Below are 18,399 nucleotides of genomic sequence, written 5' to 3'. Positions count from 1 at the left end.
CCTGTTTCTGTTTTGTTTTGTTTTCAAAATGGTATCGGCGTGTTAAGGCGGAATGGTCGTGGTGCCTTACGTATGAGCTTGCAGTGCGTGAAGATATGAAACATGGAAAAGACGGAGCAACTCTCAAGCTGCGCCCGGTTTCTTTCAGAGTTCTCTTGGATCTACAACACTCGCATGACAGACTTGCTGATCGCGGGCACACTGGACGCGATACCTGCTGAGGTAGCACGCACGTCTCATGCGCAGCGGTACTTTGGTGGCAGCGTGCGGTTGCAGGACGGATGTTGAATAAACTAAGCGTTCCGGTCTCATGTGGCCTATCGAGAGGGTTGCTTGGAGACACTTATGAAACAGAGCCCGTTACCGTGCGAAATTTTCGTTACGAAGCGTGTACTCGTGTCTAGTAATATGTCATTGCAAAAATGTTATCGTGCTGCTTACCAAAATATTTACAGAGCGCAAACTTGTTTGAACCAAGTGGTAGTCTGGATTCAATGTAGTGTAGACCTTACCCACATTCTCACACGAAGATGGGAAAAAAAGAAAGAAAGGAAGGCAGGTAATGGTATTTGATTTGCTCAAGTGCAAGCATCACTCGATGATTAGCAACTTGAAACTAAATTGAAGGGTTATTATAATTACATTTCTCATAAGCAAATAAAGCAAGAATACCACGTCTGACAGTTGAGATATGTGTTCCTCGCTCCCTTTTAAACCTTTGCATGTGAAGTGCACGCTTGAACCATGAACAACGTGCCAAACAAAACGTCTTGTAGCACAAGAAGCCGTGCATTCAGCTGTGGAAATTAATTCCAGAACTGTGGTTCGTTGGGCACTTGGTCACACATTTGTAAAAGGTAAAAACAGCGCGAAGGAGACGCAACGCAAGCGAAGGCAGTCAGGGGCGTAGCCAAGGAAGGGGGGGGGGGGGTCAAACCCCCCCCCCCGAAAATTTTCGATTTTGCTTGCGTATATATACACGCACGCACGAACATACATAAAGTGTAACTGACCCCCCCGAAAAAATGTTCTGGCTACGCCCCTGACGGCAATGCATCTTGTGTTCCTTCGTGCTGCTTTTACCTTTTACAAATGTGGAAATTAATCAGGAACTTTGCCAACATTCACGAAATACATGCACTTTCTACATTAAAAGAGCACAATAGGACAAAAAAGAAAAACCTTGGACACTTTCTTGACTTCATAGTGCCATGATATGAATAGCAGAAATAAATGCGCTGAGATTCTGCTTAGAAGTACGATTACATGCAGTTTGCCATATTCGTATGCAAAAAAATAAAAGTGGAATGGTTGGTTTCCTTCAAAACGATAAATGTGTAACTGAGAGGGCAATAGGCTAAATTTTCATGCAAGCACGAACGAAGTTATTTGAAACCTATTGTCAAACGTAAAGAGTAAAAAAGAAGTCCTACGTGAAACGACTAAGTAGATTATGGAAAATAAACACTGATAAACCATATGATGAAGTGGAAATAGAGACAGAATCAAAATCAAACCTTTTTGTTAGGAAGAAAATGTGTCATGGAGGCCAAGGTAAACCTCTTTTCAAGTGCATCTTGGCGTGTTTGCGTTGAATGTAAGTGTGGTTAGAATGCGTAAAGTTGCTCCCATTCATACCCCCCCACCTAGGGAGACAATCTGTGCCAAATATTTTTTTTCCTCAGCCAGACAGGACCAACAGGAAAGGCTAAACTGACCCGAATATTTCACTGCATTATATATAAGTCACAAATAAATAATGCATGCTTGTTTGCTTGTAAGTGTATCTCCAGAGGCACACATGTTCATTTTTCCCTTATAGCTTGCAAAGGTTCTGAGCTTTGCCAAACTGGACAAAAAGGGCATCTGCTTCTGCACAGAATTACAATTGAGGTAAAAAGCCTTGAGGTGCCCTGTGTGCTAATGTTGAAGACATCTTGTTGTTGTGAGGATATTAGACATTCAGACGGAAGGTATTGCAGCCCCCGCTGAAGCTGTCAGGTGGTGTGGATTAGGGTTGAAAGTTTCGGGACGTTGTGTTGTGGGGTTGAGGTGGGTTGTGCGGTACATCACATGCAGGATTTGTTTCATGCTGCCGAGCACGCAGCTGTGTACTGCACTTTGAACGAAGGTGTAGTGAACAATATGCCTCTCAATATCATGTTTCTTAAGCTCTGCTGATAAGCTGCACGTGAGTGGAACTAATGCTAGCAATTCCTGCAAGGCTAGATCTGCCCGCAGCCAACGCATCCTCCACCAACATGAAATAGTTATAACCGGTAGTTTTATAACCATATATTGCTTACGTGCTGATATCAGCGAGGGACACATAATGTAATTCGTTATGCTGAGTACAATTTAATAGCAACACTTGAGAGGCATCACTGGTGCACTGTGTGTGCATAGCATGAAAAATAAGTAAAACTGTAGAGCTTTAGCACAAAAGGTTATTTGGTTTTAGTAAGCTGCCTGCTCACTGCTCAAGAACTATTTGCGTAGTGTGACTGAGACACACTGCAGCGCAGTGTTGGTGGTTGCATAAGATAAGATTATTGGCTCCAGTTGCTAGTCATGTTAGTAAATGCACATCTGACTGCGCAGTGGGTGAATCACATAGACAAGCTATCTGATGAAGAACTTGGGAAGGTGCCTTTTGGACTGATCAAGGTGAGCTCGCTTTACCAACTGTGTCAATAATATGAGTTTCGGTGAGATAGGCAATACTTTGAACGCAAGTAAAGGTTACAGCCACATAAGTGTTATTCTAGAGGTACAATAAAGAGAATGAAGTTGCATAGTCACTCTTATTAACTAATTGGATGCCCATAAAATAAAAAAGCAACAATAACTTACCTGTACAGTATCATGCACTGTAAATGTCATTCATATGCATAGCACTTTTTATGTAGCTTGCCAGAGGCATAGCCAGGAGGAGGAGGAATAAACTTTATTGTCAACCAGCAATTTAAGCGCCTTGTGAAATTTTTTTTTTTTTGGGGGGGGGGGGGGGGTTCAACCATACTTTATGTACCTGCGTGCGTTTGTATGTGTACGTGTATATATATGCAAGCAAAATTGAAAATTTTCGGAGGGGTTTCAAACCCCCCCCATTGGCTACGCCCCTGTAGCTGACTATCTAGCATGAGAAAAATCTTTTACAGAAATTTTCTGGTTTAACTGTGTCTGCATTGTGGTCCTCTTTACAGAATGACTGGCCTCCCAGCCTTCAGTCTTTTGTGTCTCGTGCTGTAGAACTGGGAGAAGCTCGTTTTCTGGAGCCATCGGCTGAGCTGGTTTCGAAGAAGATGGCACTGCCCATTGCTTGGTGCCAAGGCCTGACACCCAAGAAGCAGTTGGAACTGGAGTGGGTTGCTGCGCTGGTGGCAGACGTTTGCAATACAGCACAATGCAAAAGGGTCATAGATGTTGGTGCTGGTGTGGTAAGCCATCCTTATGGAGTTCCCTACACACTACCTAGGAGACTATGCCGCTGCTTGTAGGAGTTTCTTTAAATGGCAACGAGACACCTAAAAAATACCAAAATGTGTAATTTTTGGCTTTCTTTTTACTGCTCGGAGTGCTGATGGCCTTGACAATGATCCATTTTTGAAAGTTTTCATAAGTCTCAGTTCTTTAGTAATATATATCTTGCATGTACAGTTTCTCATGCATAACAGATGAAAAAAAAAACAATGAAATGTTCGACTAAAGTCATTGTACAATGAGTGCAGACATCCTTTTTTACCCTTACAAATTTATGATGTGGCTCACATTTGATACAACCGCTTATATTGTTTGTACTTTAACAGCATACTTTTGTTTTCCAAGTTGGCTGTAAAGTTGCATATATATGTATATTGTCAGATGCATCTCACAATGGAGATGGTATGCAGTTCTTTGAACGGTTCTTCACTTGTGTGCACACAGGGCCACTTGGCGAGGCTGTTGCACCGCAGGTATGGCTTCACCGTACTTGGCATCGACTGTGACGCTTCCCATTTACCTAAAGCCCAAGAGCGCCTGCAACATTGTATGTGGCAACCTTATTCAAACTATTGAGTTGTGATAGTTAAACTTGGTTTATAAGAATCAGTATGGCAATGTATAGCAGTTAGATAGCACACCATCGTACAAGCATTAGTTTATTAAGTTGAGTAGGCTGACTGTTACTTTTAGTACTGCATGATCAAAGGTGCATACTCAAATGTGGATGTTTGTCAATTTGCTGCTTAGGTTTATGTTAAAGGGGTACTGACACGAATATTTTCAGTTGTCGTTTTTTTGCGTCAAATGAAGGGTCAAGCCCTTAAGAGCCTAGAAAAGGTAGTGCTAAGCGCAAGTGCGCCCTGAAAAAGTAATTACAGTATGTTTTTAAAAGCTAGTTTCGGTTCGTACTGTACCCTGACGTCACAACACGGGTATGAGCTTCTCGTCGCGTGCTCGCACAATATATAGTGACGTTTCCACGGCCACTCCGCACCGTGGCTCCGTTGGTGACGCACAAGCGGCCATTTTGGAAGTTTTGGTGACGCACAAGCGGCCATCTTGAAAGTTTTGGTACCTAACGATCACAACTAGCGAGACTGCTGCGTGATGTCACCAGAATTTGTACTGTAGCCTGACGTCAAGCTAGTATCGATGTCAGTAGGTGCGCCATGTAAAAATTGACTTTAATATCAAATTAAAATATCTTATCAGCATTTGCTGAGCTTCTCACTTGCTCAGAGCCATCTGTGTATAGAGGAGATTTGTATGGCAGAGTAAACTCGCCTTCGAAAAAAGGTGTCAGTACCCCTTTAAGGGGGGATACTCTCAAAGGGGTACTGACACAAAAATTTTGGCCTCGCGTTTTTTTTGCTGCAATGTGTTGCTGGGGGCCTGTTAGACATAACACGGCACATCGTTTGCTGCAGTGCGCGACAGGTAATTACAGGCTCCTCATTACCAACCAGTATCAATTTCGGTTTCAAAAACAATAAGCCTCCGGGTGCAACTATCACCACCTAGCGGATGCAGCGCTCGATCACTTCAGCACACAGAACTGTGACGCACTTCCGCACGGTTCGCGAGCAGCTGCCGAGAAGTAGGAAAAAACACGGCAAAAAAATATGGCGGCTATGACGTCATCATAACTTGTTGCAGCGTGGTCACGTGAGGGAAGTAGTGGGTCCCCAAGGGTCCTCTTTGAGGGTGTCAGTAGCGTGAGGATTTCAATTGCTCACACAAACTTCAAAATTCATTTAAAATACCTTCCAAGCTATATTCAATGTTGTTATTTTGCAGATGATATATGCATGTTCACTGGAATCGATCCCGCAGGCTATCTCGGCCGCGAAATATTGTGTCAGTACCCCTTTAAAACGCCCAAGTGGACAAAGCTGCTGTGTACATTCTACAAAGGACAAAATTTAGAAACGATATACATACATAAATGTGGAAGATAGTTATATCTTGTGAATAAGAATTATGAAAAAATCATGTGGTGGATATCAGAATGGCACAGGATGCATGTTAACGTGCTCATGCTGATTTTTTCTACTCGAAATACTTTCTGAGCTTCAGTATTCAGAATTACAAAATAAATTTTCTTGCAAATTTCGACAAAACAACACAACTTTATGCGTTACTTACTGCAAGATTTTAAAATATGAAATCTATATAGAATGTAATCTTATTCTATAGAATGTGATGTCCCATATGAAAATCTGCTTTTAACAGGCACTGAAATTTTGTGTGTATGTATGTTTACAAGCACTTTTTTTTAATGTGCAAATAGCTTTATTGAAAGCAGTTGAATAGCTGTTCAAGGGCATTTTGGATTCACCAGCAGTTAAATGGGGCAGTCCTAAAAAAAAAAGCTCCCTCTTAACTATAAAAGTCCTTGCCCTCATTGCATCACAGTGCCTCAAAATGATCCTTTTTTGCTTTCTTATGAATGGTATGAGCAAGCAAACCTGGTGTAGCTCTTTATTGTATATCTGACTGCACTGTAGCTGGATGCACAGAGAACATCCACTACTTCACGCTCAAAGTGGATGATAGTGCAGCCACTCTGGAAAAGGTGCGCCACATGCTCATCAATTGCCCAGACCATGTCCCCTGTACATGTGGGGAAGAGTACAAGTCTGACAAGGAGCTCACCACAAGTAAGCCAGTCAAGCGCACATCTCTCTGTAATGGTTACGCTTCATAAAGCCGCTATGCATGATGTTCGGTTAGGTAGTGTTACACACAAAGTCATACAACATGTCCAAATCTGATTTTGCTTTCTTTACGCAGAAGAAATATCCTAACTCCTCACTGTGCGAGATGTTGCATTTATGGCTTAAGAGAACTTTTTGTTGGGCTAGTTTGTGTAGGTTCAAATTTTCTTTAAGGCGCACACAATCTTTAAGGAGAACACAATCACGAGAAAGCTCTGTCCTGTGTCCTTTCTCGTGATTGTGTTGTCTCGCACCTTAAGGTAATCATGATGTTGCACTTAATATGGCCCTACAATACTTTTTACAAAAGGCGCGGAATGTGTCAGGCTTTGATGGGAACTTCTTTGTGAAAATTTTCCAGAAAAGTGCTATTGAATATGCTTTGTATTAATGTTGTCATTGGCAATAAAATGGTGCCACTTCCATGCCATCACGGACTTCCCTTCCTTCTCAATGTTTTTACAGCAAAGTATTTTTCTGGAAAGATGCTCATTGAGTTCTAGTCATGATTACACTGATGTTTTGCTTAAGCCCAATCTCTAAAGTCAAGATTTGGTCAGAAACCCACCTAATCGGGAACATACTATATTTTCTCACATATAACCTGCATGGAAAAATGGAATGTGTGATCAAAAAGTGGGGGTGCGGGTTATATGCAGGGGCGGGTTATAATATATATGGGAGAAAATACGGTACATGACAACAAAAATGGGCACTGACCGTGAAAGTCAATAAAATCTAAGATGTTTTGGCTTCGCACGGGAGCCAAAACAGTTGGTGCCTGTTTTTAACCATTGCCAAGCCCGACTCCTAAAAAGTAGGTGCAGTGGGGCACCGTTTCACTTAATTACAGCATCAAAACGGTGGCATCATTCTCTGCCACTAGGTAGCACCTCTGCCCTTGTAATGACGAGTTTTCTCGACTTCCGATCATACAACAGCAGTGTAAAAAACAGAGGATGTAATATTCTGAGGCAACACCAGTGCTGGTGTTGCTACATTAAATGATATATGAACAGTTTTGTATTTACGTCTCTTGTTTAATGCAATACGAGATGATCAGATATGCGGCCTAGTAAAGTTAATCTCCATACTGCTCTTGCTAGAGGCACTGCTTAGTCATGAGATTTGAAGAACTCCATGCATTGTCCACCTCGTTCGCTTTCGAGTGATACCAAGGAAGAAATTTAAGCTGTTTTGCCAAAAGAGTAAAGCACTGAGACGGACAATATTCTAAGAATACTTGAGGGAATATTTTGGCATGACAAAACCATTGCTGCATAGCAGAGACAACACCCTGGCAGCTATTATAAGGTGTATAGAAACTCTGGCTGGAGGTCACTGCTGCGATTGCAAGCACTACACCTCAGTGCTGCCCGAGAAGAGACTGAAGGCACCCATTTTACTTGGACCACTGTGCACCACAGTGTGGTACACATACGTGTATGTAACTGCTCAGCTGGCAAGAATGCTAGTGTTTTTGCACAATGTTCATGCCAATAGTGAAAGATAAAGTATGCTGTCTTGGCTCCAATGCAGAATCAATTGTAAAACGTGAGGGTTTGTCCACTTGGCTTCCTTCTAAAAAGACGAGGGTGTGCAAACATGGACACAAGAAAGAAGTCCCGCGTTCGTGGTGTCCTGACTTCTTTCTTGTGTCCGTGTTTGCATGCCCTGTCTCTTTAGAATGAATACTTACCAACCAGCTCAGCTCTCTGTTATTCTTGGCTTCCTTGTTTTTGCAGCCAAGCATACTGTGCATCTCTGAAAACCTTGTAATTGTTGATGCACAAACTGCACAAGTGTGTTGATGCTGTGGCAGCACGACGGTGGTACCAGCAGGAATGGAACCTTGCGCATCTATGTAGTAATTGCTATTGTAATAAGAATGGTTTTGATTACCTCAAGAAAGGGCAGACAGTCTTTTGAGCTTTTGTTCACGAGTGCCAATCGTCTAGCCAATAAGCAAGGCTATTTCCCCATTTTTAAAGTGCTAAAGAGCATCTGAAAGCATACGTGTGTCACTGTCAAATGTTTTTCGTAATTCAGTGCAAAAAATTTTAACAAATTAAGCTTTTCCTTTGGCTAATAGAAAGACATGATGGAATATCTAAAAACTTTCATTTGTTATTTATTGCTGCTAATGATCTTTTCATTGACAACTCGGCAACTAGGATATTTGTTAGAATAGTTCTGATTATCTAACTGAATTAAATTTTTCTTAAACAACTAATTATATAAACAAGGAAACAAAAAGTACGTAGCTGCTATAATGATGCACAAATGACTCATTTGTCTCACTTGCTTCAGCCATTGTGCAATTTTTTTGAAGAAAAATGTAGTTAATTTGCTTTTGTAGTGATAACCCGTTGTAGAGGTTCGGTGGTTGCGGCACGCCAAAGCTGAATGCGAGTTCACTGCACGCTAATGAACCACGCACGGTACCAATCCTGCATTGCTTCAGGATGTTAAAACTAGTGAATCGATAGTCAAATAATTCATTCATCAATCAATAAATATTCATGGGGCCAGTAAATGGCCACGTCACAACCTCCTGCTTGAATGGCCCGTGAAGAACTGCCCATTTTTCAGAGAATCGATACGTGCTGGTCTCGCTGCATGGCTGTGGCCAATTGAGTCCTGGCTTGGTGCGGCTGTTCCATGCACTGACAGAGCTTGAAGCCTTGGTGTGTATTGGGTGTTGCTATCACAAGGCTACTCAGCTAGATAGTAAGTGGTCACTCCATTGTTCTTTATTTCTCCCGATTAAAAACATACTTATTTTCTATCTGCTGCTAAATTAGTAAATACGTTGTATAGTTTTACAATGAAAAGAAAAACAAAATTTGGAAAATGTACATGGGAATTTCACGTCATAGGCCCCGAACAGCTGTGATGTCATGGACTGTAGTGATGATGATATCACCATTAGAACATCTTGAGCAGATGATTGCCAGTCTGCAATAATGTCACAAGATATTGCAAGCAAAGTTTCTCAGGTTATTTGCTTCCCTTCTAGCACTTTGCTGCTCTGTCACTATCTTGTCCACTGTGGTAGGGACTGCTGTAGCTGTCCTGTAGGCATTGCTGCTTTAGCGCTCGTGGTTGGTTTGTGTTGTGTTGGCACGGTTGGCTGGAGCATGTTTTATTTATATCATCATAGCAGCATAATAATTAGCATTTCTTGCTGTGGATGAGGCTTTGATGAACAGCTCTGGCATGGAGTGCAGCATTAACAGCTGTTGGCTGCATAAAAAGTGTTCTACTTGTAGGCATAATTGTAGTTGAACAGAACGCACCCATGAGTGAGCAGAGTGAATGCAAAGACATTACAATTGCCTCCCGCTCAAGCCATGATCATGAACCAACACACATCCTGTTCCTGTGGCAGCTGCACTTATGTGTGGCATGCTTTGTTCCTTTTGGAAGTTAAGACTATAGGTGTATGTGCATATGTGCAAGCAGGATGCTTCACACTATGTTACAATAGTGAACTACATATTTAAGAGGGTGCGTTGCTGTTTCTAAAGTTGAGATCTTGCAAAGTGCTTCTGTTAGTGCGATTGACAGCAAACGAGAACACAACTGCACAACATGCACACAATCTTGGCATCGTGCTGAACAAGCAGTCAGCCATGCTTACGGAAATTCACCAACTAGTCATCCAAGACATCATGTGCAGCACATATGCTAACAATCACTCTTCAGAAAGAAAAAGAAGAAAAAAAATATATATATATGTACATACACACATATACACACACACATGTATATATGTATCGTTCTTAAGATCACACTTGCACTGCAAGGCATTTTTGCAAGGGCAGCTGGTGCTGTGGTTGTTTCTGGTGGTTTTTCAGTGTAATGCCGTGAACTTATTCTGCATGCACACCTTATCTATGGCAATAGTGCTTATCAGTCACCATAAAAGTTCATGAAATGTAGGGAAATGCAGAAGAAAAAAATGGAATTTCCTCGCACCCAAAATTCGTATGTCGAAAAGCCGCACCTTGGCAAGCAACCACTATTATACTACATCTCGGCTTGACAGAACGTTAATTAGAACCAACAGACAAGAAAGACTTTCTTGTCTGTTAGTTCTAATTAATGTTGTCTCTAGCAAAAAAAAGAAAAAAAGACGAGCCCTTAAAATTCCCCTTCTTTCGTACATCTCGGCTTGAGGCTTCAAAGCCCAAAATGCAAGACAGATTTCATTCTACAAACTATTTAGCTAAGTCTAGTGTCATTGTGATGACTTATACTTTGCTTTTTTTCAGACTACTTCCCTCTAAGCCACGAGCTGGCCAGCTTGGGTGACCAGTGGCTTAGCCCTGACACTCAATACCAGGGGCTACGCCTAGCCTGTCAAGAACTGCGAGACACTTGGGCACCCGACCGGGAACCAAGACACCTACTTTTTCGGGCCCTACTGGAGGTTGCGTGCCAGAAGTGTACGTGCTAGGGATTTGTATTAGGTAGTAGCTACAAGCTGCTTCGCCCAACCCAAGCAATCCTCAACCCTAGTGATTTAAAGGACCCCAAACCACCCAAAGGTTGAAATTTAGTTGTGGTGGTGCAGTTGTGCACAAGTCCACAACGAACGCATAGCCGTGAGACCTTTTCGAAACGGTGCCATAATAGCGGAGTTACACGCATCTGATGATCGAAATGTGGCCCTTGCTCATTTCGCTTTTTCCTTCACTACACTCTGCTCGTTGGCTTGTCTCTCCTCCTGGCTGAGTGTTCCTCCTCGCCGTGCGAGGTGGATAACTAGGGAGTGTGCGTACCTGGAGACAAACGGGTTCTTTCTGCTGCTGACATGACCAGATTGCACTGGTGACGTCAAGACCAACTCTGGGTATACCAAAAGGCCTGGAGGAGTACGGGATTGTTTTTTTTTTTATATTGTGGCACGCCCATGGTGCGTAGTGCTGCCGTGTCTTGCACTGATAATTGTGACAGCACTGTGAACTCGATGCGCACATTTGCTTGAAATAATAAAAAAATATCAAAAGTCGTTTAAAGGCCGTTTAACCTTCCACATTGAAAGGGGCCAAAAATTTTTTAAAAATAAACTGACGAGCTACAACATAATGTGCATGGATTTCAATGTAGCGTTGTGCTACAAATGGGTGGATGAACTTTTTTTTTCATGAACCTTTGTCCACCGTGTAGGCATCCACAGATATACCAACCTTGCAAATCACAAGCTTCTGCTGCACCTCAGCTTCTGAACTATTGGCCTTCTTTCCTAATGTTGCTGCACATCCTAGATTACTGGGACCTGCCCAAGTGGTGACATGGTATAATAAAGTAAACATTTGATTTATTGTTCCAATTTCAGTGAAAATAGGAGACGTTGCTGACAGCAGAGACGTAAGACTATGTACTGATTACCATTATGCTATCTTAATTTTCAATGTAGATGCAAGTTGCACAATGTGTAACCGACTACGGTTACAAAAGAGCACTATTGCAGTTTTCAAAATTTTGCAACAGGATTCATGGATCGCTAAACGTCAACTATAGTAGTTGTTTTAGACGCACATGCCATCACATGAAAGCTGTCGCATCTGAGATGCTGCTCCATTGCCTGGGCTGTAGGGCACATTCATTGCCGCCAAAATTTGCTGTGCACACCTCATTTAGATGTACCCTTTTGTCTTACTTCCTCACCACAGCTTTGCTTAGACCCTCAGTGCGTAGGATCAGTATGACCACTGGTTGGTAGAGAACCTAGCTTTAATGGAGTTAAACCATTGTCATGCCATCTTGCTGTCATTGCACCATTGTCACAACTCACAAAAACATGCCAATGGTGATGAATGCTGTCATGAATAAACACTGCTGCCATGGGTCGACAAACTCACGAGTCGACTCACTCAGACTCAGATCAAGCTGTGAATCTAAGTGTGGGTGGGTGATATTTTGGTAAGTTTGAGTCCTAGTGAGGAAAACTTTGATGTCTGAGTTCCACATGTTTTTGCCGGCCTATGGTGATGTAACTACTCAACTTCATCATTACTATCAGCCTTATGACGGATCACACTTATACTCATGTCTACTCATACATACTTCAATGCACTAGTGTTCATATGCCAGCTCAATATTTATTGATCAAGAGGCACGAGTAACGAGCGGGGGGGCGAGGTGGAGGTGCCTTGACCTCCCCTTGCAGACTCTTTCATGGAAAGTTTTTGATAAAAATATCTCGTGTGAGTCATCTCTTTCAATAAAAATGTCCTGCAGGATTGCAATCACTGTTAACTCGTACTTGAAAATACAAGATCAAAAGGCACCAAGTAGAGCACTATTTATGCGAGATATTGGTGTTAAATAGCATTGACACCTTGGTCGAAAAAGCTAATTATACGCTAAAGACTAACGAGTCGACTCACTCCGACTCAGATGAAGCCGCGAGTCCGAGTGAGTAATATTTTGGCGAGTAAGTCCAAGTGAATCCGATAGAGAAAAATTTTAGTGAGTCCGAGTCCGGTTGAGGAAATATTTGGCGAGTGTGAGTCCGTATGAGCCCCAAGGGCAAAATATATTTCATGAGCAAGTCCAAGTGAGCTCTACATATTTTGTCGATCTGTGACTGCTGTTGATGTAAATAGTATACTTTGTAAGTATTGTTAGTATGATTTCTGCACTGTGTATAAGCTATTTGCTTACTTTTGCAGTTCTGTTTTATGGTTTCTCTAACAGTTTTTAAAAGACTGTTAGGTTGCAATACAACCTGTTACACCATGCTGGCATCACCATTAAAAAGTGTACCTCATTAATCTATATCACTGCACCTTCAACATTGGGAAGACATTTTGCAGTTTTCAGTTAGTACTAATAAGCCACACCCTGTACCGACTGTGCTAGCTCTTACTGCGTGGCTAAACACCTAATACAAATTAAACTTTACAGATGGCCTTCCATGGAAGAAGTCACGACGCCACATGGCCAGGCATTCGCAGCTGTCCTCCTGGGATGCTTACCGAGAGCATGTCATGAAAGATGTCCACTGTCACACAAGTGAGCTTCATTGAAATCATGTCTCTGCAGAGGCATTAGTTAGGATAGTGCAACATTAAAGGGACACTAAAGCGAAACAATGAATCGGATTAGATTGATAAATTGTACTTTGAGAATTCTAAAGGCATTAATTTCACCATCATACGTTTATTCATAGAGGAAAAAAAATCCAGGTCACCGTTTTATTTTTAAATTTTGCACCAGAATCTCCGCGTGTGACGCCATGGATTTCAAAGTGTATTTTTTGTACTTTGGAGACATTGGCTCAATGAAATTTTGTGAAACTTGGAATGTTAAGCCTATGGCCCCCTCCGAGGACAGTGTACTTCATTTTTACCAATTAGGAATTATGTAGGATCTTGTAGACCCCGTCAAAGTCTGTTACGTCACAGTGTTTGGTGCGGGAAAGTCAAGGTGGTATCGCCACTTGCATTTTCTTTTTGAGCGTTTTCTCACTTATCAAGCTATCTTCTTGCGCCAAGCGTGGCGATTTTTGGTATTGTGAAAAAGTAATGTACTAATATGACAAAAATAGTTTTTTCTATTTGTCCCTTCAATAGCTGAGACTATTATCCAGTGCAAAGAATCCAAAGAACAAAAATTTCCCTAGAATAAGTTTTGTGGCTTTGAACAGTGCTTAAAACTTAAAAAGTGTGCTAAAGGATCTGCAAACTTCACGTTTAAGATGTCCCGTCGGATACATAGACAGTGAAGACAAAGCAGTACTTTGTAGAAGTTCTCTTGGAGTTGAGTAAAATAAGTGTGGCCTGCACGTTCTACAGGTGATGAGCGTGACACCTGGTGCAGCATCCTCAACCGTTTGCACACCAGACACCAGCACCAGCTTCCAGCAGTTCGCACACTCACGGTAAGTCCTACGTTGTGTATCACCAGAGCCAAATATTTGTGCAAACTGTCACATTTTAGCACATTGCTATTCTAGGTGTAGCTAAAGGTGCCTCACTGATTTAGCACACTCTCGGTTGTAAGTTGCGCCCAAAATTTTTAATTCTAGTTATAATAGCTTGCCATTTTTACAAATTATATTTTGTACTTAAATCCCATACCTGTAATATTCTAGCAAATTGCCCTAGTAAAAAAATATTGAATGTTAGGATCGAGTAGATGTGGTGCAGTCCCAAGAACATGCACGACAGAATCTTACTGGTGAGCAGTCCAGACACATTGACGACAACAAAGAGATTTGTTTGAGAAAGGAGTGACTGATGTATAACATGAAAGCATTTGCTGCTGTTGCCTCTGAAACACATGCAGACACCATCACAACCAGCATTGTGCATGCTACAAACCTTGCACAACACTGTAAAGTGCATGACTGGCTCCCAGCTGCACATGGCTGCAGTGCTACGTGTTCAAATCCATAGAGGGCAGTCACTGCCTTTCCTTTGAAAGCGCTTAACATGACCTGAAGAAGCACCACTTGCTGTTACTAATTCAACTTTCAAACCCCTCTCTCTCCAACTATGTTGTTGAGAATATTAACACATAATAATAAATGTACTTATATTGAATATTGGACATAATGAAGGTATTTAGATATTGTATGCAGCTTTATTATAACAAGGCTAAGCAGTACCCTGCCGGTAAGTAACAAGCTTTCCTGTGTTCAATGACACACATGTTCTGACAATGGAGCATTTCCAGTTGCAATGTTCACAATCGTTTTACAAAGTTTAGAGGAAAAGATGATGAAATGAAGAGGATTTGGAAATTTTAAAAATAAGGTAGGCTCTGACATGGTACATAGTATATGTAGTGATAAATGCAAAATGCATGCATGATGGCAACAAAAGGATAAACATTTGGTGCTTACAACTACAGCTATATATTGGAACAATATTCACGCATGTGTGTGGGCACTGCAGAAAAGTGCAGCCACGTAAGAATTTGGGATAACATTGTATGCTGCAATGCGAGTGAAAAAAAAAAAAAAGAAAGAATGACACCGAAGCACACCATCACATTGAAAAACTTTCATTAAAAGTCATCTTGACTGTACAGCACCGACTTACAACAGCATGTACACACGTATGCCAGAACATAAATACTATGACCTAAAACATGGAAGGGTTTTGGCGAAGGAGACAAGGGCAGACCACAGTCTTTGCACTTACACTCCGAGGTGACATTGGATGAATGCCTAGAAATAGCCGATATGCACCAGGTGAAGTCACCAGGCATACAGCCAATGCCCACACCACATTATCAAGAACAGCTCATAAAATCAGCCAATCACCAAATGTAAAATTTTATCATCGGTATTTGGTACATTCATAATGAGCTGAAATACAGTTGAACCCACTTATAATGACACCGGTTTTAACAATATATCGGTTATAACAATTAGAAGCTGCTGCACTGTCAAATTTTGTATGTTTTCTATGGTGAAATAACCCGCTTACATCAATGCCCACGTGCCACAGTATCAGTTGTAACAATGAGTTCTGGCTGCTGGGTGTCCATGCTGAAAGGTAATGAGACGCGAAATCCTTGAAAAGAAGGAAGAAACCGAGAAATTCAAGCTGCTAAACCCTTGCCCAAAACCCCAACGTCCCCGAGGGCCCCTTCGTATTCGCAATATGCTTCACCGCATAGCGTTGTGGCATTGCAGCAAAGCTGACTTTTGAAATCTGCTACGGCGCGGGAGTGGCGAAGGCTTCTGTTAATGCACTTTTGGACATGCAGTTTGATTAAAAATTTGAGCCTTAGAAGAGCTTCAGCATCCAAAACTTCAGGCGTTGTCATACATTGGCTCTACGGGGGCTTGTGGCGGTCCCGTGAAAGCGTACGAATTTTCAAGCATCTCCAAAAAATCGGCAGCTTTGTCATCATTATGACTGATGTCTATTGGCATATCCCTACCGATATAGTTTTTTAACAAGAGCCTGCCGTCCCCCTATTTTGCTTTTTTTCATGCAACCCATTTATAGCAGTTATCGGTTATAGCAACGAAATTATTGTGGCACTTGAGCATTGTTATGAGTGGGTTTGACTGAACTACGTTGGGTCATAAACAGTTGGGATCAAGTGAAAAGCGAGGAAAGGTAGCTGCATATGGAGTAAGCAAACTGTGGGAGCATAATTAGTAAAAAAATGTTGGCCAAACCCGCGCATACATAGCACATTCAATTTCTCACCGCTCTCAGCAACTCGGATTTACAAGATCATTGGAGACTGTTCTGCTAAAATATCTTCCTAATAAAATGCCTCTAAATTCGAGCCTCCACCGACACACCTTAAAGAACACTTGCCCAAGCAAAGCCTTCACAGCTGTTTACCTTTTCAACACAGCTGCATGATGGGCCAGCTTACTTATGATTAGAATCTACAGCCTCCAGGAAGATGGGCACACAAACAGAAGCACTCGTCTTTTATCATCATTTCACACGACTATACATCTACTGTATTTCTATTGGTCCGCCAGCAGGCTAAAAGAACATCAACCAATCCCACAATTGGCCAGGCAATGTGTCCCATGAAAGTAAATGAAAAGACGTTACTTCACATTATACTGTCCATAATTATAATGTCACTTCAAGGGACCATCAAGGCAGCCAGGAAACAAAGAGCAGCCTAGGGGCAACCGAAAAGCATGAACATCAAGTACGAGTAAGACATCAGGACCAACAGGTACACCGAATCGCTATGCTTTTGCGACTGGGTGGCCCAAACAGTGGGGAACAGGTGAGTTTTTCTTTTCATGCACAGCTCCTCCGCCAGCTGCTGCAGCCTTGTTGGGAGGGTATGGTGCTTGGTGACTGGGCGTGCTGGAGCGGGGCTCGGCTGGTGGCTGCCTTCCCGTCTGCTCGCTCCTCGCCACGCAACATTGCCCTACTACTGGCTCGCCAGCCTCCGCCACAGCAGGCTCCACCTAGGCTTTAAAAGGTACAAATAAAAAATTATTTTTTGTTGAGTTTCTTTTTCTATTTGTTTTGAGCTTGGTTTATGTCATGCTAGAATTGCAGAACAAGAAAGCTATTATGAAATAACTGTTCTATATGGCCATATACAACCCAACTAAGGGTAATTAAACCTCGATACAGCCAAGTCCGTAAAATTGTCAATTTACCGTGTTATATTGAAATTTCACTAAATTGAAAGTCGACCTTTTAAGCAAAGTATAGTTGCCAGAGACTTATTTTATTGTAGGGGCCGGAAGAATGTTTGAATAATACGGCAGCACAAAAATTTAATTTCGTTAACCGCGGCTTAATGCTGCACTAGCAACGGTCCTCTTCACAGTGGCCAAACGCCACGCGTGGACCCGAAACAAATGCAGGTCCAACACACTGTGGTAATAGAGGATAAGTGTTAGCAAAAACTGTGCACAAATTAACCATTTAAACACTGGCTCTAGCAGAACTCAGTTTATCGCCTCGGTCTTCCTCTTGGGCAGCACTGAAATTTTGTTACATTAATATCACGGATAAACACTCATTATATTGACAGGGGTGGGACAGCTCAGACAGCTCTTGGAGCAGTAAAAATAGCATTTTAGAGCAGCTGGTCAGAAAAAAAAAGGAAGCAAGTCAATTTTTTTATTTACAGAATATCACAGAACCAAAGTACAGTAAAACCTCATTAATTTGAAGGCCTCGAGACCGAGAAAAATATCCCAATTAAGCTAAATTCCCAATTACCCGAAGCAACGCAAAATCAAAGAGATCAGCCAGAAAACATGATACACCGAAGCATAGGTCGGCAAACTCACTCATGAGTTGACTCACTCAGACTCAGATTGAGCCACGAGTCTGAGTGAGTCCGGGTGAATACACTGAAACCTTGATATAACGAACTCGGATATAACGAATTATCGGTTATAACGAAGCTATTTTTGTGGCAGATGTGACTTTGTTATAATGAGGTTTGAGTGTAATATTTCGGTGAGTTTGAGTCCGCGCGAGTCCGGATGAGGAAAATTTTAGTGAGTGCGAGTCCGAGTGAGCCCTAAGCACAAAATATATTTGTTGAGTGAGACTGAGTGAGCTCCACCTTTTCTTGCCGACCTATGGTCCTTTAAACGTAAGCCTTCTACAGGCATACGTTTATACTCAAGTCTATTCACACATATCTCAACACACTAGCGTTCATGCGCCACTTCAATATTTATTGATCAGAGGTGCGAGTTAGAAAGGGAGGGGGGTGCCAT

At 42.0% G+C, this 18,399-nt stretch overlaps 2 protein-coding genes across 3 annotated transcripts in view; one reads left to right on the top strand and one right to left on the bottom strand.

The window, feature by feature from the left end:
• The first annotated feature begins 49 nt into the window (after nt 1–49).
• Nucleotides 50–17,156, top strand: LOC119393191 (probable methyltransferase-like protein 25). The gene is made up of 10 exons (XM_037660036.2): nt 50–222; nt 2,602–2,667; nt 3,207–3,440; nt 3,928–4,030; nt 5,994–6,146; nt 8,796–8,933; nt 10,481–10,654; nt 13,122–13,229; nt 14,012–14,097; nt 16,959–17,156. The coding sequence occupies exons 1-10, from the start codon at nt 103–105 to the stop codon at nt 17,130–17,132; spliced, it is 1,356 nt and encodes a 451-aa protein (XP_037515964.1). The 5' UTR covers nt 50–102; the 3' UTR covers nt 17,133–17,156.
• The window catches only part of LOC119393192 (chromatin target of PRMT1 protein), a 31,358-nt gene continuing 28,167 nt past the window's right edge, over nt 15,209–18,399 (bottom strand). The window contains exon 7 of one of the 2 annotated variants that reach the window (XM_037660038.2): nt 15,209–17,126. The gene's annotated coding sequence lies outside the window, so the exon portion shown is untranslated. The remainder of the gene's footprint in view (nt 17,127–18,399) is intronic. The other variant, XM_037660039.2, reaches the window with a different exon arrangement.

The sequence above is a fragment of the Rhipicephalus sanguineus genome, chromosome 5, assembly GCF_013339695.2.
Source record: "Rhipicephalus sanguineus isolate Rsan-2018 chromosome 5, BIME_Rsan_1.4, whole genome shotgun sequence".
In the NCBI taxonomy this organism is placed as follows: Eukaryota; Metazoa; Arthropoda; class Arachnida; order Ixodida; family Ixodidae; genus Rhipicephalus; species Rhipicephalus sanguineus.
The sequence above is the reverse complement of the archived record's forward strand: the minus strand, read 5'-3'. Positions and strand labels throughout refer to the sequence as shown.